The sequence below is a fragment of the Cryptomeria japonica genome, chromosome 11 (assembly GCF_030272615.1).
Source record: "Cryptomeria japonica chromosome 11, Sugi_1.0, whole genome shotgun sequence".
NCBI classification, from domain to species: Eukaryota; Viridiplantae; Streptophyta; class Pinopsida; order Cupressales; family Cupressaceae; genus Cryptomeria; species Cryptomeria japonica.
The window spans coordinates 316,782,727-316,810,538 of record NC_081415.1 but is presented as its reverse complement, the minus strand read 5'-3'; the positions used below and the strand labels follow the sequence as shown (position 1 = coordinate 316,810,538).

General features: G+C 36.0%; 1 protein-coding gene across 1 annotated transcript in view; it reads right to left on the bottom strand.

Moving 5' to 3' along the window:
* Positions 1-25,885, bottom strand: part of LOC131065045 (tRNA dimethylallyltransferase 2) — a 99,465-nt gene extending 73,580 nt beyond the window's left edge. Inside the window, exons 1-4 of the mRNA XM_057999416.2 lie at positions 25,551-25,885; positions 25,402-25,456; positions 20,120-20,199; positions 19,736-19,804 (exon numbers count right to left, since the gene is read on the bottom strand). Of these exons, the coding sequence (XP_057855399.1) occupies positions 19,736-19,804; positions 20,120-20,199; positions 25,402-25,456; positions 25,551-25,670 (324 nt within the window). The 5' untranslated portion in view covers positions 25,671-25,885. The remainder of the gene's footprint in view (positions 1-19,735; positions 19,805-20,119; positions 20,200-25,401; positions 25,457-25,550) is intronic.
* Between the last annotated feature and the right edge of the window lie 1,927 nt (positions 25,886-27,812).

Here is a 27,812-nt window from a genome sequence, read left to right as displayed (position 1 = left end):
ATCCGAACAGCAGTGTCCAACACTCTCTATCCTTTTGAGATTACCCTCTTGAGCTCAGTTGAACTCCTAGAACCTAGACTTATTGCCGAGAAGGGTGAGATCATTGACAGCGCGAAGACTAGTGCTTACAGTGTAAAACCTTGGCCAAGGTGGTGCTGCGTAATGCATGCACTAGTCTGATCTTTAGCACCGGATACAACCTTAGTCAGAGCGTCATACTAGTAGGGAGTTACCCTTAGTGTATGACCGACTAAGTGCGTAGGTCCTAACACCAAGTCTCAGATGGTATTGAGTTCTCGTATTCCTTTACCTTCTTGCGAAGGGCCGGGCCAATCTAGAAGGATATGGCACGGGGGACTAGATAGTCCGTGGTTGGGCGGAAAAGCGCCCTAATGATACTTTCCCTCCTCACCAGTGTCATAACAAAGTTTGAAGTTCAGAATTTAGCATCAGTTTAAAAGTACTCTCTAAACCCTTTTCTCTCTTTCTTTTCATGCAAGTTAATTAGTTCTTAAATATTGCATGTATGCTTAATTTTTAGTTTATGCGCTTAATCATTCGGTTATCGTTATTCGTTTTCCTGTTTAAATAAAAAAAATATATATATCCTTTTTGCTATGCTTGTTAACGGCTCTTTTTGCAACGGTTAGATTATTTGAACTTAATTTTCTTTCAAATTTCTGCATGTTACATGATCTTCCAACTGTTTTCTATGAAGCCCAAATGAAATTCTTGCAAATGGAATTCCCTTGCACACTTTGGGTTGCTCTTTCACAACTGCAAGTGCAATTACTTGTGAAGGTTTCCATCTTGACAAGCTCCTCAAGCCTGATCCAGCAAGCTCCTCTAAGGAGGCAAGGTAAAATAGCAAAAATAACAGGTCTCTTTTGGTTTCCAAGTTGCCCATTTACAATCCTCTAAATGCTACGCCCTAATTAGGGTTCCCATCATGTGCCCACTTTATGTTTTATTTTTGAGTTTATGTAATGTTTAATAAACCCACTAATGTATTTCATAAAACTTTATTTTCACATGGATTTTCCACTCTCCTCCAAGGGGCATTCACTTAACGATCTTTTGAATTTGCCTTTTCATTAATATTCACTAATACCCTATTAAACCTTGGGATTATTTAATTCTTGTGATATCTCACTCAATTGCTTTTTTTATAAGTTTTTTCATTATTAACTTTCTCTCTCCTCAAAGGCATCTACCAAGGAGGCACTTCACTATCTCTCTAGGCTTAAGTCACTTTCAGGAGGTGTTTTGCTTGATTTTAATGTAGTTTAAAACTGGTTACTTGGTGATAATGTAACTATTAACTTATTCCACCAAGTTTACTCTAGAATTCAATCTGAAACAGAAGAATTATCACCAAATCCAGTGTCCTCTATTCCTCCTATCACTCTATTAGAAGGTTGTCATTGATGTCACACATATTGAACAAGTCATCAGTGTCATGAGATGCAGTAATTTATGTTGGTCTTTATACAACAATCCATGTATACAGTTGACAACATGACAGATCTTCATTATGAGTGAGTGAGTTTATGAGTTAGTTACAGATCAATGGTTTATGAGTGAGTTACAGAGCCTCATATGGTGTGTGGTGATTAAGAAAAAAAGCAGTGAGTATAAAGCAAAGATGCATTTATAACATACAGAAATTAACATTAAAAATGCAGTAGTTAATGTTTAAGGAGCAATGATTTAATACAAGACATAATAAGTAATAAGGTCATAAGAGACGAATTGCAGATAAGACAAAAGAGAAGTAATTACAAAAGAGGCAGCGATTCATTTAGAATCTCCAAAGGCAGCAATTAATATGTATAAGACAAGAACTCCCTACATAAGACAAAAATGTCTTAAATAAGACAAATCGTAGCATGTGAAAAAGAAAAAGTTTAATACAAAGCAGCGATTCAAATGTATGAGTGGTGCAATTCATATAAGACAAATAAAAGGCAATGTTTATAATTATTAAGAAGGCTGCGAATTCATTAAAGAGATTAAAGTCTATAAAAAGAATGGTAATATTTAATTGTTATGAAAAGGTATGATATATTTAAGAGTTGTGTTTATTCTGAAAGGACACATTTGTTCATAGAGACATCTCATTTGAAGATGATATAAATGCATAGTGAAGGTCTGTTTTGAATGCTAGTAAAGATTTATTTTTTGAGTTACAAGCAGATATAAAGGAAGAGGGGCAAAATTATGAAGAGTGTTTCAGACTTGTATTCAAGAATATATGCAGTTCATGTATGAGGTATAAGTGCAGAATATCTGAAGAGATATATGCAGATTTGATAAGGAATACATGCAGATCTAAAAGGAGAAGTGTGTTGTGTAGTGTGTGAAGTCAATCAAATCGATATACACACCAGATTTAGAAAGGGCTATTTATGAGGATATTATTTCAGAGTTGAGGAGAAGAGTTTAAGGAGTTTGTAGCAGACTTCAAGAGGATATAGTGATCAGATTGTGGCAGTTGTATGATCATCATTATTGCAGAATTTTTGGTTGAAGTTGGTGCTTCAACCTTGTGAAGTTGGTGCCTCATTTCAGAAGTGGGAGTTGGTGCTTCCAGTGAGTTGGTGCTCACAAACAAAATTAGGGGTTGGTGTCTCTAGTAGGTTGGTGCCTACAAACATTGTAAAGTTCAAATAATTCGATAATCAATGTATTAACAAAGGAGACGATGGCTCCTTAAATAGAGCTTACAAGACAATGTTTCTCAAAAAAAACAATCGTTAACTGGAGTTACAAGTAACCCAAAAAATAAAGACTACCTAACTAACTCTAAGACTCTAAATAAAAAGAACTTAAGATGACAACTAAGATGACCATTATAGATATAATATTATATTAATACCCTCCCTTAATGGTCATCAAACTCACCACATTACAGAAGACATTATAGGTTTTTTTATCACAAATGCAAAGAAGGCTACCCCTTTTTTTCAAAACACTCTACTGAGCCTGTTGTTGAGACCCTCCCTGAATCTGCAGAAAGTTAATGACCAAGAGTACCAGAATTCGTCCAACCTGATGTAGCCCTCACACGCAAATTATGAAACCGTCACCAATGAATTATTGAGCCGAAAAACATTGAAACCATGATTTTGAGGAAAAATCGACAAATCGTCCAAAGAGCAACAAACACAATTTTGTCAAAAACCGCAAAAACTTTTGCAGATGTTCGCCCCAACAACTCTAGGTGCGACCCAAAACAGACTGCAAGAAACCACGATTTTTGTGGAAAAAATCGTCAAACCCTAAAAAACTGAAGTTACAGATCATCGTTTTTTGGGGAAAAAACGATAAAAACCCTCCAATAGAGAACACGCAATTTTTTAGGACAATTGAAAAACCCACCAATAATTTATTAGGAAAAAATTTTAACCTAAAATAGTTTGAGGAAAAAATTATAAAACCCAGATATAAACCCAAAATATTTTTTTGTGGGAAAAATTATAAAACCCTAGTAGAGGTAGCAAAAAAAAATCTAAGCAGAAAATATCACGCAGACCAGGAAGGACAGACCCGAAAACGCAGAAGGAAAACACAATCAAAACACTAGTGGAAAAACATGAACCAAACCCCGATCACAAAAGTCGTCGCGCGACAAAACCCAAACGTTGTGTAGAGCAAAGGCAAAAAAACAAAGCCCATAAAACCAAAGATTGTGCAAGAAAAACGATGCCCATAAAACACGAAAATTGCAGCAATTTTAGAAGAAAACCGTCACCATAAAGACGTCTCAGAGAAAAAAAAACCGACGGAAAGAAAACACGTCACAGACTCACAGGTAATAGAAGTCACGCAGAGAAAAAGCCAAACAAAAGAAACGCAGTTAGAAATACAGTCCTCATATCATAGAAAACGAACTCCCGTCACGAGCAAAAGCGGAGATAGAAGAACACGACCCTTGATTTCATGAAAATAACTTAGAAAAGACCCTCAAAAACACCGAATGCAAAAGAAGAAAACCACGAACGTGCATATTTGCCTGCGATTTTCTTAGAAGAAAACCCACTAATTGAAAAACAAATTGTGAATTGAAGCTTCAGAAAAGCCCACAAACCACCAACGATCTTTTTCAAAAAAAAAATCAATAAAAAAAATTATGAAAAAAAATCCTCCCAAAATCCTGGGCCCTCGTGAGGGAGTCAGACCCAGACCCAGACCGGCCCCCGCTCTGATACCATGTTCAGATAATTCGATAATCAATATATTAACAAAGGAGACGATGGCTCTTTAAATAGAGCTTACTAGACAATGTTTCAAAAAAGAAACAATAATTAACTGGAGTTACAACTAACGCTAAAAATAGAGACTATCTGACTAACTCTAAGACTCTAAATAAAAAGAACTTAAGATGACAACTAAGATGAACAATATAGATAATATTATATTAATATGTAAAAGGAGTTATATATACATATATAAGCATTTATTGCCATGGTTTTTCCCATTAGGGTTTCCATGTAAATTTTGTGTCTTGGTGTTCTTAACTTGCATATGTATTGAATAAATTTTATGTAGTATCATACTCAATCAAATTTTAAGGAGTAAAAATTCTTTAAATTACTAATTCACCACCCCCCCTCTCAATATACTTGAGTGCTCTTCACAATCTACAAGGACTTGTTAATAGACTGATCTTGAATACTGATATTGACTAGGAAGAGGGGACATTACTCCCTCAAATGACAACATTATTATATTTAAATAACATAAGTGAAAATATTTTAATTTTCACTTAAGACCTTATGTTTTTAAAAAAAAGTCCTAGACCACATAAAATATAGAATTACGCCGAAAACCAGGTAGATTGCCTCCAGAGTTCCCTATTCTCTTACCCATTAGCCTCAAGAACTCGACTGGCTAGGATAATGGTTAATCCTGTCGAATAGTTGGGAAGGGGATAATACAATTTAGTCCCTCTTCCTAAGGGAAGAAAACTTGTTCGATGCAAGTGGATCTATAGAACAAAATTTGGAGCAGATGGGTCGATCGATAAGCATAAGGCTTGCTTGGTAGCAAGAGGATTATCCCAGGATCCTGGGATTGAGTACTCTAAGACTTTTGCATGAGTTGCTAAGATTAATTCCATCCGACTTGTCCTTGCTATAGCTATAGCCAATCGTTGGGAAGTTCATCAAATGGATGTAAAGAGTGTCTTTCTTCATGGTGACCTTCAAGAGAAAACCTATGTGGAATAGCCAAAGGGGTTTGTTTTGGATCCCTCACTTCTGTGTTGACTTCAAAAGTCTCCCTATGATCAGAAACAAGCTCCTCGAGCTTGGTATGCCAAGATAGACTCATCCTTCTAACAATTAGTTTCACTCGATGCAATTTTGATCCGAATGTATACATTCTACAGCAAGATGACACTTTTTATTCTCTATGTTGATGACTTGGTGATCACAAGGAGTCACTCATCCACCATCAAAGTAGTGAAAACTGCTCTATATAATAGATATTTGATGTTAGACTTGGGTCAATTGAATTACTTCTTGGGGATTGAGATCACTCAATCATCTTCAGGTATCTTCCTTGGACAACACAAGTATGCACTAAACTCAAGGTACTCATAATTATGGAATTCGGTATGTAACAAGCATGGACATTGACTTGGTAAGCCACACAGATTCAAATTGGGCAAGTGATTCTCACTTTAAGGTATTGCTTCTCACTTTGATCTAGTCCACTCTGTTGATCAAGCAAGAAGCAATCTGCAATTTCTCTTCCATCAACAACAGTTGAGTATCAAGGGCAATTAATGCCACCAGTTAGGCTATTTGGCTTTAGCATATTCTCACGAAGTTCGCTATTCCATTCAAGAAGCCTACCATCATCTTTTGTGATAATCAAAATGCTATACAGATCTCAAGAAATCCAGTGCATCACCAGAGGATGAAACACATCGAGATACATATGCACTACATGTGGGAGCTAACTCAAGAAGGCGTCATTGATCTTAAGTATTGTTCTACATCAGAGCATACTACAAACATCTTCACCAAACCCTTCACTGAAAGAAAGTTCCTTCATTTGCAAGCTTTGCTTGGGGTGTGACAAGTCTCTACTTCAAGAGGGGCTTCTTAGTCCTTCATTTCCTTTCTCTCTCTACTTTGGGAGGGGAGGGAGTTATCTCACTATTTAGGGGAGCTATTCCTCTTCTGGGGGGCTTCTTCTTTTGAGGGAGATCTCTATGTACATGGGTACCTAACATGGCTTCATTTGTCAACACCCATCATTTCACCGACCTAAGTGACGCTTAAAAGGGGGTGTTAGCACAGGTTTTCTATTTTCCTTATGTTATGGGGTATTTATTTTTTCTACACATTATTTAATCTTTCTTAGCTTATTAAGAGTGGTTAATATGAGGACACAGCAAAATACATCAGCTGCATGTGTCACTGTTTCCCACCCATGGGTGGTTGAGTTACAGACCCTCTTTTGGCTTGTGCTACCTCTCATGTCATGCCCCTGCCATAAGGAATATATAGATGCCCTAAAAATAGTCTTAACTGTAAGACTTCACGATTTTCTATACTAAGCCAAAGATCACAAGACTGAGCAATCAAACAACGATTGAACGAGGAAGGAAATTAGCCGAAATAAGCACTTGGGGGACAGTGATTAATAGAAACAACATATTAGACAGCAATTATATCTTAGAAGGAGCAACTATTCTTATTATGCTAATAGCAGCCATTAGGGATAAGTAGCAGCGATCCTATTATCTTAGAAGGCAACCAATACAACAGCAGCAATAACCAGTTTAATTATACACCAGCTATACAAGTATCATTTAAAGATGTGATTAAGTGAATAAACAAATGGCAGCAATTGGTTCTGAAGAGGCATATCCATTTCCTAAAGAGCAGCAACTTCCCAAGGGACATCTCTCTTCATAGAGACATTAAGATATAAAATGCAGAAGACCACGATGGGGACAAGGGATCAAGGAAAGCAATACAATAAGCATCGGTGCTCATAAAGAGCAGATCAAGTCCTAATATATCAGCAATTGGGCACATAGATCAGATCAGAAATTATCATTTATTGCAGGCAGTAGCTTTCTTGTTCACTTGTGGTATGCAAGAGTGTATGTTTGATATGCATGCTTAATATTTGCAATGTGGATAAATGTTATCTAATGCATCTATGATCTTTTATTATTTCTTACTAGGTGTTAATAAACTTGGTATACTTCTTAATCTATCCCTAGAAGCAATTATACGGGAATGGAAGGATATATGTTAGGGAGAGGTGGTAGACATAGGTTCCCCCAAATAAAGTACTCCACCCCAAGGGATGGAATCATCACAGGATGTTCCTACCATTTGTGGGTCAAGGGGTGAGTTGTCTTGGTTAGGCGTTGCGCACTCTTGGGCTTAATTGGGCTGAACAATCTTCCTCTTGTAATATGCTGAAATAGGGATTCACAAGTTTAGCTATTGTAAACAAAGAATGAACCTATTTCATGCAACGATTACATTAAAGGGAAGCGAAATTAATGGATTAACTCCCAAGGGATGAATGTTAGTTTATTTCAGGTGGTCCCTTTATTGGAGTTAAAATCGATACTGAAAAGATGTAAAGTGAATGCTAGATCTAGGGCTAAAGTTGGAAAATTGATATGAATTAACAAAAACCAGCTGTTCCAAATTTGATATGAAACTGTAAACAATAATCTAGAGTGAGGAAGATGAACGGAACATGTGACTAGAATTTACACCCGAGAAAGCAAGACAATGATGCTCCGAGCAACCCTGTCCTCAAAATATTAGATGCAAATGAAATTAACCTATCTAGAAACATAATGCTACTCAAAATCTACCCTAGAAGTTTTGTTGTAAATTTGTTCGATATAGAGGTGTGAAATGACCATGTCTTGCGCTTTTCGCACCTACAAAAGCTGGATCTATTTGTCTTTGTCTACTCTGCCTAATTCCAGATTTATAGCTCCTGAACCTGTAACTTGCACTTGCAAAAGAGAAAAAGATGTTGAGAATAGGGGTTTGCCTAAGTCAAACTCTAGGTTTGGAATTAACCCTTGAAATGAATTGAAATATTGAAGTAAATGTTGAATCTTATAACTCAAATCTGCTATAGATGATTGTAGGTTAATGATGCAACACTCTTTGAATGTGATCACAAGTGTTGATGCAATAACATGACATGACATGACATGAGAAGACATGAATGACCTAATCATAAACACATCCTTGCATGAAGATTGAAGTAATTTGCTACTCCATGATCACTAGATCTTGAAGTATATTTGAAGATATGGTGGGATGAAATGTCCCCTTGATGCTCAATGAATGCTTGATGATGATAGTTCTTGATAACGAATGCTTGTGATGGATGTGGATGTCAAAATGAATTGGAAGAATGCTCTTATAAAGGGTTCTCAAGGTATTTCCCCTATTACGCTGACCTCAGGTATTTCCCCTATTACGCTGACCTCCAACAGTCAAAATTGAGGCATAGTGATTGGGAGATGACTGGCAGGAAGGGTGCACTGGGATATTCAGATTTGGGCCCATTTTCGGGGGACAAGGGTGCCCCAGGGATCTTTGTCTAGAACAAGGGCATCCCAAGTGCCCTTGTCCACCCAAAACAAGGTGCACACATCCCAAGACAAAGGCTCGGACCACCACATGAATAGATGACATCAATTTCGAGGCAAGAGGCCGAAAATCGGCTCGGATGAGAGCTAAAAATGGGTCACACTAAGGCAAGGGCACAAAAAGGTGTAAGTTGTACAGGGTTACAATTTACAACACTACACCTCTATAACATGGGTTCCCTCAAATTAAGTAGCCCACCCCAAGGGATGGAATCATCACAGGATGGTCCTACCGCTTCTAGGCCAAGGGGCAAGTTGTCTTGGTAAGGCATTGCGCGTTCTTGGGCTTAATTGAGTTGAATAGTAACTAGGCACCATTTGTGGATTTCCTCTCAAAACTCTAAATATGATTAATTATAGGAATGGAACCCTAGATGGTTATTGTGCGATTTATCTAGATAGAATAAGATAATTATTATGTAGATGCTTATAATTGTCAATTAGGATCCCTAACCCTAAATAGAAATAATTGGTCTTATGAATTATTTTTCAAATATTATCTAACATGGTTGCAGGATCTAAATCAAGGTTTATGTTGATTACTATATTACATTCCTTATTTCAATTAGATTTGTAAATTTAGGGCAAGATCCAAGGTCCTCCCAAAATAGGGGACATTACTGTTGGTTGAAAATTTTGTACACCTAGGGGATGTGCAAAATTGTGGTTTCAGCCACAGTGTGTGAGTATGATACTCTCCTAATTTAGGGAAAGCTCCTCCTATCTACAAACTAAACTAATCTAATATGGATGGGACAGCAGTCTTTCTTCTTCTTTCAAGAAAAGCTATACTCTTTTCTCTTCACAGAAAAGTAATAGCAATTGGAAATAAATAACAGCAAATACAGGAATGAGACTTTTTTGTAGGATTTTTGGGACATAAAGGGAACCAAAGTTTCCATGAAGGCACAAAGACCTTTGTCACTTCCCCGAGACGGGAAAATAAAAAGAAAGCTCTAAGTGCTCCCTTCACTATGTATCATCTCATTCTTCATATATATAACTCCCTTTCTCAAAATTATGATCAAATTTATTAACAGAAAATTCTAATCATCAAATAAATTATAAACCATATTTCAGACCAAGTGTGCTCCCCTCACTATGTACCATCTCATTCTTCTTATATATAACTCCCTTTTTCCAAATTATGATCAAAATTTTAAAAAAAAATTCTAATCATCATATATATTAGTTATCATATTTGAGACCACCACGTTTAGGCACCCTATAGCCTCAATTTCCAAAAAATCATCCTATAATCACATGATACTTGTACCTTAATGTTAATATGTTTGCTTGAAATTTTATTGATGACTTCAGGCAGCAGAAACTCTGAAGATTTTGCCATTTATAGCCCTACTTATATGTGCAAGAATTGATGAATGCCAAGAAGAGGTTGGAGGTTTTGGAGGTTAAAAGAACAAGAAAGAGAGCTTAAAATGCATATTTTGACAGCAACAAATAACTCCCTAGCAGACAATAATAAAGTCTTAAAAGATGAAAGATGAATGGCGAGTTTTGAAGAAGCACTTACAGTTGGGAAGTTTGAGTGGCAAAGCATGAAAGATGAATGGCGAGTTTTGAAAGATTCAGCAACAAATAAAGATGCGTTAAATGCTAAAGCATCTCATGTTGTGGAGGAATCACTGCACCAAGCATGCTTGGAGAGACAGAAAATGCAGAAGATAAAATAAGTTTCTCAAAAGTTACCAAGACTTGGGCCAACATCAGCAAGACGTCTATGAGCATTGTGGAGGGGAACACAAGGTACAGAGTTCAAGGAAAGGCAAGATAGAGTAGCAAATGTAATTATTAAAGGAGTGAGAGACTATGTGAAAAACAAACACACTCTCGATCTTGCAAGAGAATTCTTAAGGGACAAGTTGCTTTGGCAGGGTCAAATCTACCAAGCATGGAGGATTGGTAAGTTATATGACGAGAAAAATAGGCCCATAAAAATAATCTTATCAAGTGTTCGTGACAAGCAAAATTTGTTAAGCAAGAAACAGCTCTTGAGGGGTTCTCGTTTTTTCTTAGATGAAAATTGAACTACTAGGCAGCAAGAGGAGAGAAGGATTGAAGTGGCAAAGGTTAGAGCAGCAAGAGATGAGGGTAAAAGAGCATGGTCGTTCAAAAGCAAAGCTGTTATTGCTTATTTTGGTCCCCATTCTAAGGAAGAGCAGCAAGTGAGCAACAAAGAAGTGGCAGCAAATTTAGTTGGAAACAATGTAGCAAGGTCCATACAGTCACATAGGGATGAAGACTCGATTTTGAGTCTTGTATGCCAAGATAAATAGCAATCAAGTTCTACCCAGGCTTCCTTAAGTTTAGTTAGTTGGAATTGTAGAGATTATCCTTGTAAGCATGAGCCTAGGTTAGGGCCTATTGCAAAAGGAAGACACATTATTTGTCTCATAGAAACATGAGTATGAAAGATGTAAGAATCCCATGTTTGAAGGGTATATGAAAATGGCAGTGTGGAACAAGGCAACGGGAAATGGCAAAGGTCACAGGGGTATAATGTGTTAGTGATAGAAAAAGAAGACCGTTTCATTCAACTTGAAAAAGAGGATTCTAATAAGCAATTTCTATGGTTCAAAATCTCAGAAAATAGTAGTCTTATTAGGATTGCAGCATGTTATTTTGCTCCACAAGCCTCCAAAACCTATAAGAAGTATGGTCTAGACCACAAAGACCCCTTTGTAGCATTAAAAAGGACATTAATGTGTTATCTCGGCATGGTGATGTTATCCTTGTGGGGGATTTCAATGCTAGAACAACAAGTGAATAAGCTAGCATACTCAACTATAAAACAGATTGTAATCCTATTTGGCTCACAGAAGAGGGAAAGCACCAATGTGAAAGAGTTTCAAAAGAAACCAAAGGATGCAACCAGTTTCGGGAGGAATTGCTTACTCTTTGTGGCACTTTTGATTTAATCATTTGCAATGGTTTGATTTGATGGGCAAAGTCAGGTAGTTTCACTTGCAACACTTCCAATGGGACAAGTGTAGTTGACTACGCAATTTGCTTGTATAACTTATGCAAGAAAATTGAGGAAGTTATGATTGGTGAGCATCTATGGGATCTAAAATCAGATCACTGGCCGATTTAATTAAGTCTTTTGTGGGCAGAAAAGAAACAATGAGGCGAAAACTCAATGCTCTCAACAACCGCATTCAAAGGGCAGAATTATTTTGACTCAAGAAAATGGTAGCATCTTCAAGGCTACGCTTGAGAGGCTTTTTTAGGAGGGGAAATTTTCATTTCATGGTCTCAATATTCATGAGTTAACAAATCTGACCCATGAGACGCTTACAAAGTGCAAAAGAACAAAAAAAAAATCTGAGACAAATTGTTTTCCAGTTAATGCATGGTTTGATGAGGAATGCAAAATGGCTAGGAGAATTTTGAAGAGAGTCAAATAAAGAGGAGATAAACATCAAAGCTTACAAGCAAATTTTAAAGAAAAGAAAGAAAATTGATTTTATGATCACATGGAGAGAAGAGCTATTTTTTCTTGGCAAAAATAACCCCAAGTTATTCTAGAAAGAACTCCAGCCAAGAAAGAAACAAACTGAAAATAATATCACAGCTACTCAATGGTTTGATTATGCAAGGCAGCTTTATGAGAAAGATATTGAGGTGGACCCCCCACCCTTAGTCAACATTACTAAAAATCTTTTCATCGTGCAAGAGATCGAGATGGGTATTAAGTAATTAGGTGTCGGTAAAGCTAAAGAACCGGTTGAGCTTCAAGCAGAGTATCTCAAGTGGGGCATGAAGCACCTCACATTATGATAGTCTTCAACAACATCATTCACCACAGGTTCCCTAAAGATTGGACAACTAGTCTAGCTATACCTCTTTTTAAAAGTGGTGATGTCAATAACCCCTCCAATTATAGGACGATAATGATTGATCCTTTGTTTGCAAAATTATTTGGCAGCATGATAGAAAATAGAATCAGCAAATGGGCGGAAGAAAATCATAAACGTGCAAAAGGTCAAGCTAGTTTCAGACCTAAACATTCCACAGTTGACCATGGTATTACTTTGAGACGCATCATTGAAAAAGTTTGGGAGACAAAGGAAGAGGTCTTTTATTGCTTTGTCGATTTCAAAAAGGCTTTTGACATAGTCCCTAGGGATAAGCTTTAGCACAGAATGGAAGAACTTGGGATTCCTATGCATCTCAAAGCAGCTATTCATAGGCTATATGAGGAAGTTAAAGTCAAAATCAGAACTTCAACTAGCATTTCAAATAGCTTTAGGTGTGATATTGGGGTCAAACAAGGGTGCCCTCTACCTCTTACCTTGTTTGGATTATATATTGACAAGCTTGAAGAGTGGTTAAACATACAAAATGGTGAGGGTATTCAGCTGGGTGAATTTGTGAAAAGCTGCTCCTTTATATGGATGATCTCATTTTGATTGCTAAATCTGCCCTTGGTTTGCAAGAGCATTTATTTTCTCTTGAGCATTTTTGCAGCATTGTGGGAAAGCAAGTTAGCATCAACAAGACGAAAGTCATGGTTTTCTCCAATAAAAGAAAACAAAATCAGCATAAATTTTACTTTGAAGGCAGCATTCCTGAAGAGATTACAGATTACAAATATCTTGGAATTGACTTTAACAAAGATCTAAGTTGGGAAGGTTGTAGGAAGATAAAAAACTTTAGGAGGTTGGAAAGCATTTAATGCTCTTCAAAATAAATGCAAAGAGGCAAAGCTATGGGATTGGAAAACCATCCAAACTCTTTTCAGGCTTTTAGTGTTGCCAGTTGTCCTCTATGGGTGTGAAATATGGACCAGCAGTACCTCAGTCCCACAATGGTAGCAAATTGAGAGAATTCAAAAACGTTTAATCACAAGCAAGTTCAAAATTAAAAGTACAGTTCCCTATGATATCATGTTAAGTGAAACAGGAGCTGCCCCTATTGAAGCAATTGCTATGGTGTGCCTCATTAGCTATTTTAAAAGAATCGAGCAAATGGAAGAAGGTAGATGGCTTAAGGTTGTCTTTAATGACATATTCTGCAAAAGGAAGAAGATTTGGATGCAGCAAAACATCAAATGGATGAGTAAATGGAACAATTATTTAAATATGTGCCCCACAAATAACAAAGAGATAAAGGCCTTCGTTACGGATAAGTTCTACAAGAGAATTTGGGGTATTGGGCTAGGAAGAAAGAAACAATACCATATCAATGAGTTCAATTCCACGTGTGATCATCTTCAAAAGGTTAACCTAGGGTTTAATATCTCATGGAGAGCTAAAATTCCTATTGCTTAGCTTAGAACTAACTCTCATCAACTTCGTTGTGAGACCGAGAGGTGGAAAAGGCCAAAAGAGGCTTGGGAAGAAAGAGTTTGCACTTTTTGCACCTCTGGGAAAGTGGAAACTGAAAACCATTTTATCTTAGAGTGTGATGTCCTCAAAGACAGTAGGGATAAGTTTATTAATACCTTAACTGCTAGTTCATGGTATAATTTATTCAGTGAAGAGTATATTGAGAAGTTGGGAGCACTCATCATCAACTTGCATAGGCAAAGAACTAATCTATAAAAGTCAATTTTGATTGGACAGGCTGTCCCATTGGCTATCCTTAGCCTCATGGATGTTAAAATTGTCTTCTTCTTCTTCTTCTTCTTCTTCTTCTTCTTCTTCATTTGCATCAACGCTAAGATTGAAAGGAAGACTCCATCTCCCATCTCTAACTTGTAAGATTTTAGAACTAGCCCTACAATATCTACCCAAGACCTTTGGCAATCAAACTATTACTCCGAGGATTTCCATAATAAAATTGATACTGAAAACATGGATCGATAGAAATTGGAATTTTCACTGACATATCTTTTTCTAATCAAATTAAAATACAACTATTTATAACCTCTTGGATGGATGAACCACAATATCAAGTGTCCAAGAGGAATTGAGCTAACTTGACAAAGAAAAAAAGAAAAAAAGCTAACTCAACAAAGAGGCAATAGTGTCACCTAGTGAGACAAGCATGGCACCTAATCGCCTTCGACCAAGGAACGATGAGGCAAATTTGGTACCGAATTGACTTCATTCAAGGAATTGCACATCTTTGTTAGCTACATATAAATGAAACATATTAGCTATTTAAACTTAAAATGAGCTGACACCCCCCTTAAGTGCAAAGTTGGCACCTAACTAACTTCAATCAAGAAAGTTGGCACCTAACTAACTTCAATCAAGGAATGGCACGTCCTTGTAGCTACCTAGGAATGAAACACAACACCTATTTAAACTTAATAAAAGAGAAACACCCCCATTAAGTGCAACTTATGGAGTGAAAGGATGGATCTCAGCAAGTAGTGCCAAGTTAGGTACCTATATACAAAAAATCCTTCCAACGAAAGATAGTGGTAGCCCCGCCAAGAAAAACTTCCCATGTTGTAGGAGATGAAGAATGTTGAAGCAAATAGTCTCGTAACAAGTGTTGAAGTACGTCCCATTGCATCAAACAACACATCTCCCATTTAGAAGAAAGGACCCTTGTGTTGTATATCCATTGAATTCACAAAGGTGGAATGAAAGGTGGCAAGATAAAGATCTATGAAAAATCTTCATATTTCTCCATGCCTATGCTAAAATATGACTAGACCTGATCAATAGGCTTAGGTACAATTGTGGGATGTGTCATCATGAAGGCACGTAAAAATAAAGGAGTGAACAAGAGAGTAAATGTGTAGCTTTATACATCCACTAAAAATGATGAAACTACAGAAGAGCTGTTATAAAAGAGAACAATGTCCTTAATTGTGTCATCAAGATCCCAAAGATGAGATTCTACAAACAGATGTGAGATGTTTGGTAAGTATTTATCCCAATGAAGTGAATCATCATAGACGATTATGAACTTGCTAAGGGAATTGTCAAAAGAATTTCGGGAAGCCATGTCTTCTGTAGAAGCAAAAGAAGAAATATATGTAATAGTATTTGCAAATTCAAGTGAAGAAAAGTCAACAAGGAAGTCATAACAAGTAGATGGAGGTTCTAATGGATCTCCACAAGCTTGTATCAAATCATTCATACATGGTGCCCTTTAATATCAGTTTGCAACTTTTACATCAAAAGTTCTTTTAGCTACAAGAAAAGTACCAAGAACTAAATTCACTAAACTAAATTAGAATAAAAACAAACAAAACTTATCAATGAGAAGCATGCAAAACATTACACAGTTTTAAAAGATGACATTAAAAAAGGAATCTATATTAGCGAAACAGACCTCTATAAGTTACATGAACAGGAATTGCTCGCAAGAATTTGATAGACCTGCATTCTGAAAATTGGGGGAACAAATCCAAACAAATATCATCACTACATAGCCATTGGAAAAATGGCCCATCAAAATAAATTTGTCCCTAACCAAAGTCCAAAAAAGTGAGAACAATATCTCTAAAGTTTGGGTGTCAAAATGCAAAGGCAAGTCTTATTGGCAACCACCCCCCCAAGAGTTGATGGTGGAAGCATGACTTCATTCTAACATCAATAGGTGGCAAGGCATCGTCTAGGCGCCCAATTGTTATGTGACATTTTCCCCAATAGAATTCTCTCTTTGAATATTTCGCTTAGGGGGATTTTTACACCTTCATCTCAGGAGAGAGGCCAGGTTGGCTTTCTCCATTCTCAGCAAGCAAAATGCAGGGATGGCAAACCTGCGGCCCCCCCGGGAGGTTTCTAGTTATGAACAACGTCGAACCGGGTAGCGAATTGTCTCCACCCAATTTCTCCTCAACAAAAGCTGGGTATCAATTACTGCTGTTCTTATTACTAGGCTATGGGATCAACAACCGAACACTGGAGGAGGGACTTATGATCCTTTGGTTAAAAAAGAGATTAATAAAGAATACTTATAAAATCCCTCAAAAAAGGGAGAGGAATAATTATAAAGACGAAACTCTTGTGAAAAGGTGTGATGGTTTGGAAACCACCCCTTAAAATGTTATATAAAGAATTTATGTGAGACTTGAAAGGGGGCATGGAGATCACCCAAGAAGAAGAAGAAGGTGGTTTGGTGAGCTATGGGCACTTGCAGAAGGGGGCACGCAAAGTGTGTCCAACTTAGGGTACAGAGTACACTTGGGATTGTCCTGGCAAAGGCTTTGATGCTTTTGCATGGTGCATGTATACACATTCTATGTTTTTACATAGGTTCTCCAAACTATGCCATAGCTATGAGGGTCCATACCATTTAAGTCTACCTAATTGAGATAAGTATTGAAATCCATTAATTTAAAAGATATTTGAAACTATGATCATGATGTTAATTTAATTGAAATATATCATTGTGTTATTCAATTTTCTGCATTAACTAATTACTTTGGAATTATTAGAAAATTATCACAAGTATTTTTATATGGTCATTCACACCTATTTTATTAGTATCACATCTTGTGAATTATATACTCTAATACTAATCATATTTAAATCCGCTGCAAATACTTAATTAAATCTGGGAGAAAAGCAGCATTACAATGCAGTAACTAACATGGACCCACATTGCAAGCAACTCAGTGTTTGCGTTTCAAATAGCATGGATCCAAATGGCATGCCACCAGGCAACTATGTAACAACTAACATTGTAGGCAATGCATGGTCAAATATCAAGGTACAAAGTATGAGGACATTACTAGGCATGGTCTATAAAGGTACTGTGCAACATACAAGTTTTACATAGTACTAGGCTATGCAGAACTTAATAAGCCAGCATTCTAATGTACCTTGAAAAAGTAAAGTGCTCCATGCACTTTATTAAAGTGCTTCAAGTGTTTTTCAAAAAAAATCATAAAAGCGTAGCTTTTTCAAAAAACAAAAATCCAATACCTACACATACCCACCTTGAGGATTATGCACGGTATCCTTTTACCTCGAACTGCACATAATCCATATGGCCTAAACTAGTAAGAAAATTGTTGCCTTGGGGAGAAGTTTCCAATTAGGATGAGATATACAATTCTTATATTTTGGCTGTTTGGACATAATGGCAAACTCAATTTCACTCTAGCATGTCTCTAAAAAACGTTATCTGCAAAAATTGCAAATAACCTGCAACCTTCACTCTTTGCTAGCTTGGCCTCTAGTTGTCTAATTTGGACAAACCAAAAGACAAAACTTCTTAGAACATCCAATCGGTCTAAAGAGCATAAATTTGCTCTATCATTCACCCAGAACAAAATACCTGCAAATATATATTTCCCAGTAGAAGAAACCTTAATGAGAAAAACAAATTTATGAGATACATGACTAGCCTATTAGCCAAATTGGCTCTCCTGCCAAGTAGGATTTTAGAACTAACCCTAAAAACTTTATCCAAGACATTTGGTAGTCAAACTAACTAATACCAGATTTTCTATACTGAAGCTAAAATTGAAAACCCAAATTAATGGAAATTGGCATTCTCGTGACCTTTCATCAAAGCACAGCCCCACATATCAGCTTCATTGATTTCATTAAGGCACTCAGCACCATGCAACACACACATCACAATGTTAGCACAACTTTGAGCAACACTCTAGGCAACTCATATGTGTGCAACTCATGGAGACATCTACACCACATATGCGCACATCGCCTAGCAGCGTTTGTGCCAGGAGACATGATATCATATGGGTTTGACATTTGGCATCATCCCATCCACATATGCCACACAGCCATGTTTTACACACTTGTCATCGCCTCCTCGGAGCCTAGCTGTCAATCTAGCTATGCTATTGTGTACAAATACCAATATTGTACATCATGTATAGGTGGCAACGAATCTACAGATTCACATCTTATCCCTTTATAAATATTTTTCCTTTTTCGTTTGGAATAGAAATGGCATATCTTCCAGGTGTCTTTTGCACATCAGAATTGTATTTAGTTTACCTTTTTGTTTTCCATTTTCCTGTTCTAAGATATTGTTCCTTACTAGCTTATAAATCAAAATCCTCCTTTGAACCGCCTAGTATTTGGACCATTCTTCTTGTCTAATTTTTATAAAAAAAAATTATAGCCTCTTGGATGGATGAATCATAATGACAAGTGTCCAAAATGACTTAAATTAATTCGTAGAAGAGAGGAGCTAACTCAGCAAGTAGAGACAGTAGTGGCATCTAATTGGGTAAAGGTGTTACCTGAAGACTGTAATTACCTTCAATCAAGGAATGATGAGACAAAAGTGAAACGAAGTAACAGTTTGACTGTGAAAGTAATAGGCTTCAATGAAGTAATGGAATATGTCCTATTTAGCCAACTAAGAATAAACATATTATCTAAATAAACTCAATTAAATAAGTGCAACCAAGGAATGACGCATGTCCTCCTTAGCTACCTAGGAATGAAATGTATTACCTAAGCAAACTTAATAAGAAAGGTGTAATATTTTATAAGCTTAATGAAAGAGGTGCAATCAAGGAATGACAAATGTCCTTATTAGCCATTCTAGAACGAAACATATTGCTCAAGTAAACTTAATAGACGAGGTGCAATAAAATACTACACCTAACTAATCCACAAAAACTTGCGCTGCACATTAAGAGTTCCTTGATTCTAAAGGTTTTATCTCCCATGGCTATAACTCATATGGGCTTGAGAATTTGGGATTTCTTGGTTGTAAATACATAATTGAAAATCTAGTTAGTCCTGGTTGCAGAACAACATATAATTGCATTATGTTCATTGTAGACTACAAATTGGGATGGGTTGCTATTATGTTTATACTCTATAGTTATGACTTTACATAAAGCTCACTGGTACATTGCACTATAACAATTAAATAGACACAGCAAAAGACGAATTTGCATTAACAGTTCTCATATCATTAAATGATAGCACCATGGCTGAATTCCAGATCTGTAACAGATTGAAATACAAATCATCAACTAGAGCTCAAATTGCATATCTTCCAGGTATTGTTGTTTGATAAATTGATTGGTTCACATGTCATATTGAACTCTTATTTGTAGAGTCAGTGCAGTTAGTTGAAAAAGAAAATACATATATTTCCTTTGAGAACAACACATTTAACATTAATTTTTCATTCGAATTTATGTTGCAGCAGGTGATTTACCTGTATGTAGTAGTTTGTTCCCCCAACAATGATAGGCAAACGCTTGCGAGAAATTATCGAGTCAATAATCTGGTAAAAAACAAACTGGATTTATGAGTCCCACATTCAAATCTTTTCTTTCAAAGATTAACCATTATAAAGTGATGGAATGATACAGAATAAAATGAATATCGTATGTTAACTTATAGATACAGTGTAATTCAGAAAATGCTGAAATAAACTTCTTAAGTTTGTATTTGTTTTTTCTACATTAAATGAAAAAAGAAAGGATTGAATCAAAGGAAAACATATTGGTTAGCTATTTATTGTCCATGATTGTAAAACAAAGCCTGTGCATGAACAAAGATTATATTACTTACTTTCAAATCACAGTAAGAGACTTACCTGGATAGCCCTGTCACGGAAGTGCTTAGATGTGAACTCCTCGTTTGGATTAACTGTGCCTAGAAGATGATGAGGTACTCCTAGAAATCATAATTGTCTTATTAGTTAGATTGTCAAGAACCAAAACAAAATTGGAAACAAACCAAAAACGTCTTTTAAAAGAACCACCAGATCAAAATTGACCATAAGAAAACTTAAGTTCAAAGGTAAACTGCCCTCTAGACTAGCTAATTGGAAAAAACAATAGCAAATAATTATGAAGTAGCACATCGGCATTTACACGAGATTTTCTATAACAACCTTTTTGTATTAATGACATATACCAAAATTGTTAAATCCGACATGAAAGTACATGAAAACCTAAACATCAAGCATGCCATAAAATTTTTGAGAAAAACCCAATCATGATAGAAATTAACTACATATTTTCTCTGTAAGACTTTAATTTATTCTGCATAACAGTCGGAGAAACTCATAAGATTGTTCACTACAGCCAGTTTAAATTCAAACCTACCGACTACAAAGAACTCTGGACCATGCTTGTTATAATCAGAATACAAACACAAATAATGATTCTGAATTTCTGACATGCTGAATTGATGGGGTGATGATTGAATCCTTGGAATAATCTCTCTTTTATATTTTATTGGTGAAAAAGAGTGACCACCTTTCACAAGAATAAAGTCACCACCCTTCATTGCTGCCTTTTGAAAATAATAAATTATTTTCCAAACCTTTTGGATTCCTTTATTGCTAAGTGTCATCCTGAATGTCTGCTCTGAGATGTTATGATCAGAATTGCTTCGTTTCCTGTAGATGATTCTCAATTGATTTTTGATCTTAAGCCCTTCCAATGTAATGTTCTTCCCTCTTATATCTTTATTTTTGAGAGAGACGCACCTCTTAAAAATTGCTGCCTCTTTGAGGAGTCCCCACTCTTCTTCTTTAATTGCTGGCCACTAATAATCATTAATGAATCTCAGTCAGCCCCTTGCTAATTCCTAATCTTTGTCAGCCCCCTTTAAATTGCTATTAATTTTATTGCCTAGACTTAATTATAAGGGCGGCCCCTTTGAATTGCTATTACTATCATGTGCGTTTATTATTAATAAAGGCTTGGATCTGTTTTTATTAAGGGCTGCTAACCCTAGTTTGGCAGGGGCATGAACATAGACACTCTAAAAATGCTCTAGCAATATTTCTTTTGCAAGGGCCTTATCAATGCTTTGCATGTATCATTAATATATCAGGGGATTGAGTGGGCTTAGTTAGAGCTACAATGAGTATTATCATGATTTAAGTGTCCTTAGAATGCCTTAGATTCCCTCAATCTTACATCTAATGCATAGAAACCTATAAATATAATGTCAACCTGAACTCTGAAATGCTAGAATCCTGAAATTTGGCTTATTAGTCTAAGTCTGAAGAGCTCCTCCAGAACTATTTCCTTTGTTATAAATCAAGGAGATTTCAAACTACTTGCACACATTCTAAATATTATATTTATATAACGAACTCAAAAATTAAGAATAGTAAATGTCAATATATAAGATGTAGACTTATACCTAAATGTTTGTTTTATTAATATAACCTCCTGGACCTTTTAGGCCACTTGTGTATCATTGTCCATCTTTGCCTGATGTCACCAGCCATAGATAGTGAAGCACAATTGTATCGTTTTATCACTTGGACAAAGATGAGTTCAAAAACCATGGCCAATGACCTTGGCATTGTTTAAATTTGACATTAGACTCGATACCCCTATTTATACTTTACTCCAAAAATAGGCTATATCTGGAAACAAACAACCGAATCATCTCCGCACTTGAGAATTACACTAGACCTAACATTGTCTCTCTAGATGCTTTCCAAGAGAAAAAAGAGAACTCTACCCTAATCAAACTCAATAGGATACGAATTATACACATGGAGTTAAGGATTTGCTGCAAACAAATATTAGGGTCATAGGAAGAAGAACTCACCTGACACATGAGGCTACATCTCCCCTTCTAGAGTTTGAACATAAGCCATTGAATCTTGCAGCATAGAAGCTCTACTCAAAGAGGGATATATTAACGCAACACATTCTCCAAAAGCATCTTTATTGTGACCACCTCTAACATCTTTCTCGTTTATGTTGATCTACATGTTGCCTAATTTACATTATTCCTTATTTTATTGCAATACATCTTGTCAAAGCATCATGTTTATCGCCTTGCACAATGTCTTAAATTTATTTTATTGCTTCAATGATCATCTATACATATTAACTGCTTGCTACTAACTCAATGCATTCCTTGATACCTTTGAGAGTACAGGTAAAGAAACCTTCTACCTTTCCTTATTGGATTTAGTAGAGCCCTTAATTTAGTTCAAACATTTGCCACACTAACATGCAATGCAACAATCTTTGACTATTCAACAAAGCCCTTTCTATCATGACCAAATTTACTAAACACTACAGATGATACTACTAAAGCAATTTTGGTAGTGAGAGAAAATAAGCCATGAGATCAGGTGCTGACTTCTTTATGCCCCTCAACATGAGATGTAGATTCCTCATTTTGATTTGTATTGAGACGTTTTGGTATGTATGAGTTTAATTTTAAGCATTAATCATCCATGTCTAACCAACCTTCAATCTCTAAGGCTCTAAGTTGTAATCACTTTGTATACAATGTGAAGAAATCCTTTAGTTTGTTTTTGTCTACACTAAAGGAATCCAATGTCAAATCGACAATAGTTTTAGAATAACTTCTCCATTAATGTTAATGCCTATGCACAAGGCCACAAAAAAGGCTATGAAACAAGAAGCATAAACCAAATCTGCTATAAACTGAACGTTGAAACTTCATCATAATAAATTTGATCTAATCTTAATTTTTACTACTCTTAATTTAACATTTAAGTAAATCTAAACTTTGAGGCCTGATATAATTCTTGAATAAATATGCAATCGTAACCAGAAAAAAACAGCACCAAAATCTATCACTCTTTACCTTTCAATATTAAATCTCATATTTCTAATTTTCGAGAGAAATAAGACTGATTATTTGGATGCCAAAGAAAGATAATAATAAGATGTGTGAAGGAAAAGTCCTGACAGAAAATAGCTAAGCAAAACATCCTGTATAATAGTACATAAACTAATGAAGAAAGATTTCTTGAGAACGTTAAAGGTTTCCCCTGCGACTACCTTGCTACTTCACCCCAGCTACAAACGACACTGTGAGGCACACTAACAGGACCAAGCCTTCATGGGCTATGCTAGTGGAACATACAAAAAACTTTAGGTGCACAAGAGAGGATTGGTAATTCTTGGTCTTATGCTTTAGGTCAAACCAATTCCCCAGGTGTAAGGGTGTTGCGTACAAGGCCATGTTACTAACTCAGGCTACAAGACTTCAAAGTGAAATATAGATTCTGGCTTGACCACAGATTCTGGTCCTTATAAACCATCTGAACAAATCACTTCAGAAACAGAATTTGTGCAGTGAGAATTAAGGGACTAGTCACTATTTAAGTTATTCTTCCAATATTCCCTTATTTGAATTTGCATGTGAGATATCCAACTGGCATAAGTAATTTTCACTCACCCAGTTCTATTTTAACAGAACAAAGTAACTCTAGATCACTATTTCCTGTGGATGCATCAACAGGGCCAAAACACGCATCCTGAACAGCCGGGCCATTCTAGGAACAGGGACAAGACATCCTCCCAAACCCCTCCCCCTGATCCCCTTTTTTAATGAGATTGGGAAGTCCCTGTATTTTTTCCTAAAATTGGTAACTTTCTAACATCTTGGGGGTGCCAAGGAGACCCCTACACTTGCACCTCTTAAAAAGCAAAAGAAAGAGTGGAAGACTTCCTAAGAACGTTTTGTGACTGAGATCAAAACTTTTCAAGTGGAGTAGAGAGGGAAGTGAGGAATCTCGTTAGACTTCCAAATTTAGTAAAGCAAGACAGATAGCACTCACCTGTTGAAATTTATTACATGTGATTCCAATAAATTTACACAAGAACTGGGAAGATTCATTCCTATCACAAACTCCAAATGAACCAAAATGATAAACATCAACTATCTGACATCCATTTTGCTACACAAAAGCAAGAATGTAAACAGGAGTGCATCAATAGTTAGAAGCAAGGAATGAATATTAAAACATGAAGCGATTAACGAAATTTAGGGAACTGTCGAATGGAAACCAAACTTGTGATCTCATCTTATTGGGGGTGGTCAAAGGTTATTCAAATGCCGACTATGAGCCTTCTTCAAAATGGATGATAAGTCAATGTTAAACTGCTAAAGCATGAGAAGCTTCCCACAAGAAGAGATCCTTATCATATGTTAAACTGCTAAAGCATGAGAGGCTTCCCACAAGAAAAGATCCTCGTCCTATTCTTTCCAGAGAAAATACATTGAACCATGCAAACTTAATTTTCTGTTAAAAAATGTCTTCAATGTGTCTACAAGAATAGACAAGCTTACACCAGCCAAGTTAAAAATTTAGAATCCGTTTCCGGCAGATATTGTATGGGCTCATATTTATATTTTTAAGGAGAATTATTTAAATATTTATGTTTTTTAAAATTTCAGCTTAATTTAGCTTGTCTCAATCGTTTTCGGGTTTAATTAGTAGCTTAAAATTCAAATACTATTTTTTTATATTTTAATTCAACAGTGGTTCCCCTGCATCCCCAAAATCTGGAAAAAGAAAAATTGCCATCCCCACAACCCGTCCGCCTGTCCCTGAAACTCAAAGAAAGGCTGCTATAAAGATACTTTACATGCTAATTTGTCCATTCTGTTAAATTGATCTAACTTGTAACTCCTTTCCGAGGCTTCTTCTACAGTTTGAGCCAGAAAATATTCCATCTTCATATCTAAGTGGGAACCGTAGTGTTTATCGCACACGGTACTTAAAGATAACACAAGAAAACATTCCAGGAACTTGAGAATAAAAATTAACTTTGCTCTGTGTTAAAGCAGTGACCATGGTCAATCTTTCATTGCTACTAGGAAATTGACAAAGGTACCGATTCTGCTACAAAGTGACGCAGATGACTAAAGGATAAATCAATTTAGAAAAAGATCAGTTTTTTTTTTAAATCTAGAAGCAGCTACACACATTCCAACTGGAATCTTAAAGGAACGTGCACACCACTACCTATAAGATGGTAACGAAAAAACACCTCAACACATATTTAATGACAATGGTGTGGATTTCAAGGGAGAAGAAGGGTGAAGTAATTAATTGATGAATCCAATATAAAAGCCCACCTTTCCTTTCGTGGTCTGGTACTTTGTTGGTCAACACATCCAGACCTTGATAAACCTGCGAGGATGGCATTTGAGACTGATAAATTATACAGACAATGAGAGACTATGACAAGAAGAGAATTGAAATGAATAGAATAGAAAATACTTACTTGCATCGAGTCAGCATTCACGATCTCGGCCGGAAAATGATGTGCTAAATCAATGGCAAGACGAGACTTGCCAGCTCCCGTGGCGCCCAGAATAACCACAACCTTCGCCTTGCCTTCCATTATATTTGCTCCGCTTCAAACCCTCCTCTATTCTCCTCTGCTTTTCTCAATTCTTATTTCCATGCTCTTCGGCCATTCCACCACATACGACCAACTCTTGCCTCGAATCAACCTTCTCTGCCACCCAAAATTCTTACTCAGCTTCTGATCGGCGATACTATACGGGGCTCGGCTCTTTGCCTTCCTTTTTTTCAATTTAAAAAAGTGTGTATTTGATCTTTAATTATTACAATATTAATAATGTAAGTTGCATGCGGATGCCCTTTCCATAGTGTTTTGGGCCCATTTAGATTATTAAAGTCTCCAAAGGCAATTGGCATATTCTTCTGTCAATTCAGTTAATTATTATCACTTATTTCTACAATCTTTTGATTCATTTTTATCATTTTGCATTATATTTGTAGTGACATATTTGATTTGGATTATTTATGTGGTTGTGAATTTAAATGTTAAACTTTAATTTCGAATTATTTTCATCACTTATATTTGAAGATTGATATTAATTTTTTGATTCTTTTTTATTATTTTAGATAAGATTTGTATTTGCAGATTTGACTTGGATTATTTATGTGGTGGTGGATTTAATGTTAAAAATTTTAATTCAGTTCATTATCATCACTTATTTTTAGAGATTGATCTCAATCTTTTGATTCCTTTTTATGATTTTGGATTAGATTTGTAGTTACAGGTTTGACTTGGATTATTTATGTGGTTGTGGATTTAAATATTAAATTTTTAAAATCTAAATTTAATCCCTCCAACTTCTCCCTTAGTAGTTGTTATGAGTTAACCTAAATGCACATTGTGTCAATTGGTACTTTAGATAGTTATTTTAAAGACATGCATTCATTGATTTTTTAAAGAACCTAGATATCTATTGAGCGCATGTAGAATCTTACTTGTAAAAACGGATAAGAGTTATTTAGTAACTTTATCAAAGAAATGCATCACATACCATCGTAAGTCGCTTGCATGTTTATTTTTTGCCTTCAATCTTTTAGATAGAGCCATAAAGCTTATCAAACTAGGGGTGTATTGGAGAAGAACGTGACCCTTATATTTCAGCAAATTCTCAAAAGTGTTTCTAAATCCTTTCAATAAACCCAAATATCATAAATCAAGGTGAGAAAGATTGTGGTGTTCATATTCACATGGTATAATTCAAATGCTCATCAAATAAAATCCACATGTGGAGATCAATTTCTCACACATAGATGAACTAGAGCAAAACACAACCAAATTTTGAATTTGAAGATCTTTATTTGAGTGAACCATAAAATTCCATGTCATAGCAAAATAATCTCTAACATGTATCACAACGTATTCTCATCATTTGACTTAAAGCTAAGTATTAGAATTACTTATTATGATTTAATTATCCCTATGATAATCTATGTCAGTAGTCTAGATTTTCCCTTGTATTTTTTGTGAATTCAACTTTCTTACAACCCTGGTGTTTGTTGGCAACAACAATGAAGGAAAACTAAGAGGGGGGATGAATCAGTTTTCACCGGATTAAACAATTTAAGCACAACTTCAAATCTGATCAACTGCAACAAGAACAAAGATGATCACAATAACAACAACATACATAACACCAAGATTTTGACATGAAAAACCCAGTCAAGGGAAAAACCACAGTGGGAACCTACCCATAATAAGATGATACTCTGTAGTAGTATGTGTAAATATTACAATGGGGAATGCGCATGCATTCAGGCACACTGCCTAGAACTCACTGCTCAAAATATGATAACCTAGAAGGCTACAACCCTCAAGGAAGGTTCACTACCTTACAATAACATTCGGACAACAATCCAGTTTACATGAACTGAAAGAATAGCATCTCCAAATGCCTGATGACAGTTTCGGTTAAGCACATTTGTCTACTATGCAACAGTCTTTGCTCAACACTTCATATCGAATGATGAATTCAATTATTCGCACATGCACCACTCTCTGATAATGCAGACACACCCTCTAATAACCACCGATCTACAAATGACATGAATGTAACACCCATTTATACAAATCATCAACCTTGACTACAAGGTCGGCTCAACCCTTAAGACCTAATTACAAAATTACATCACACGATACATAGATCAACCACCGGACCAATACAATGCCATTGTCGACATA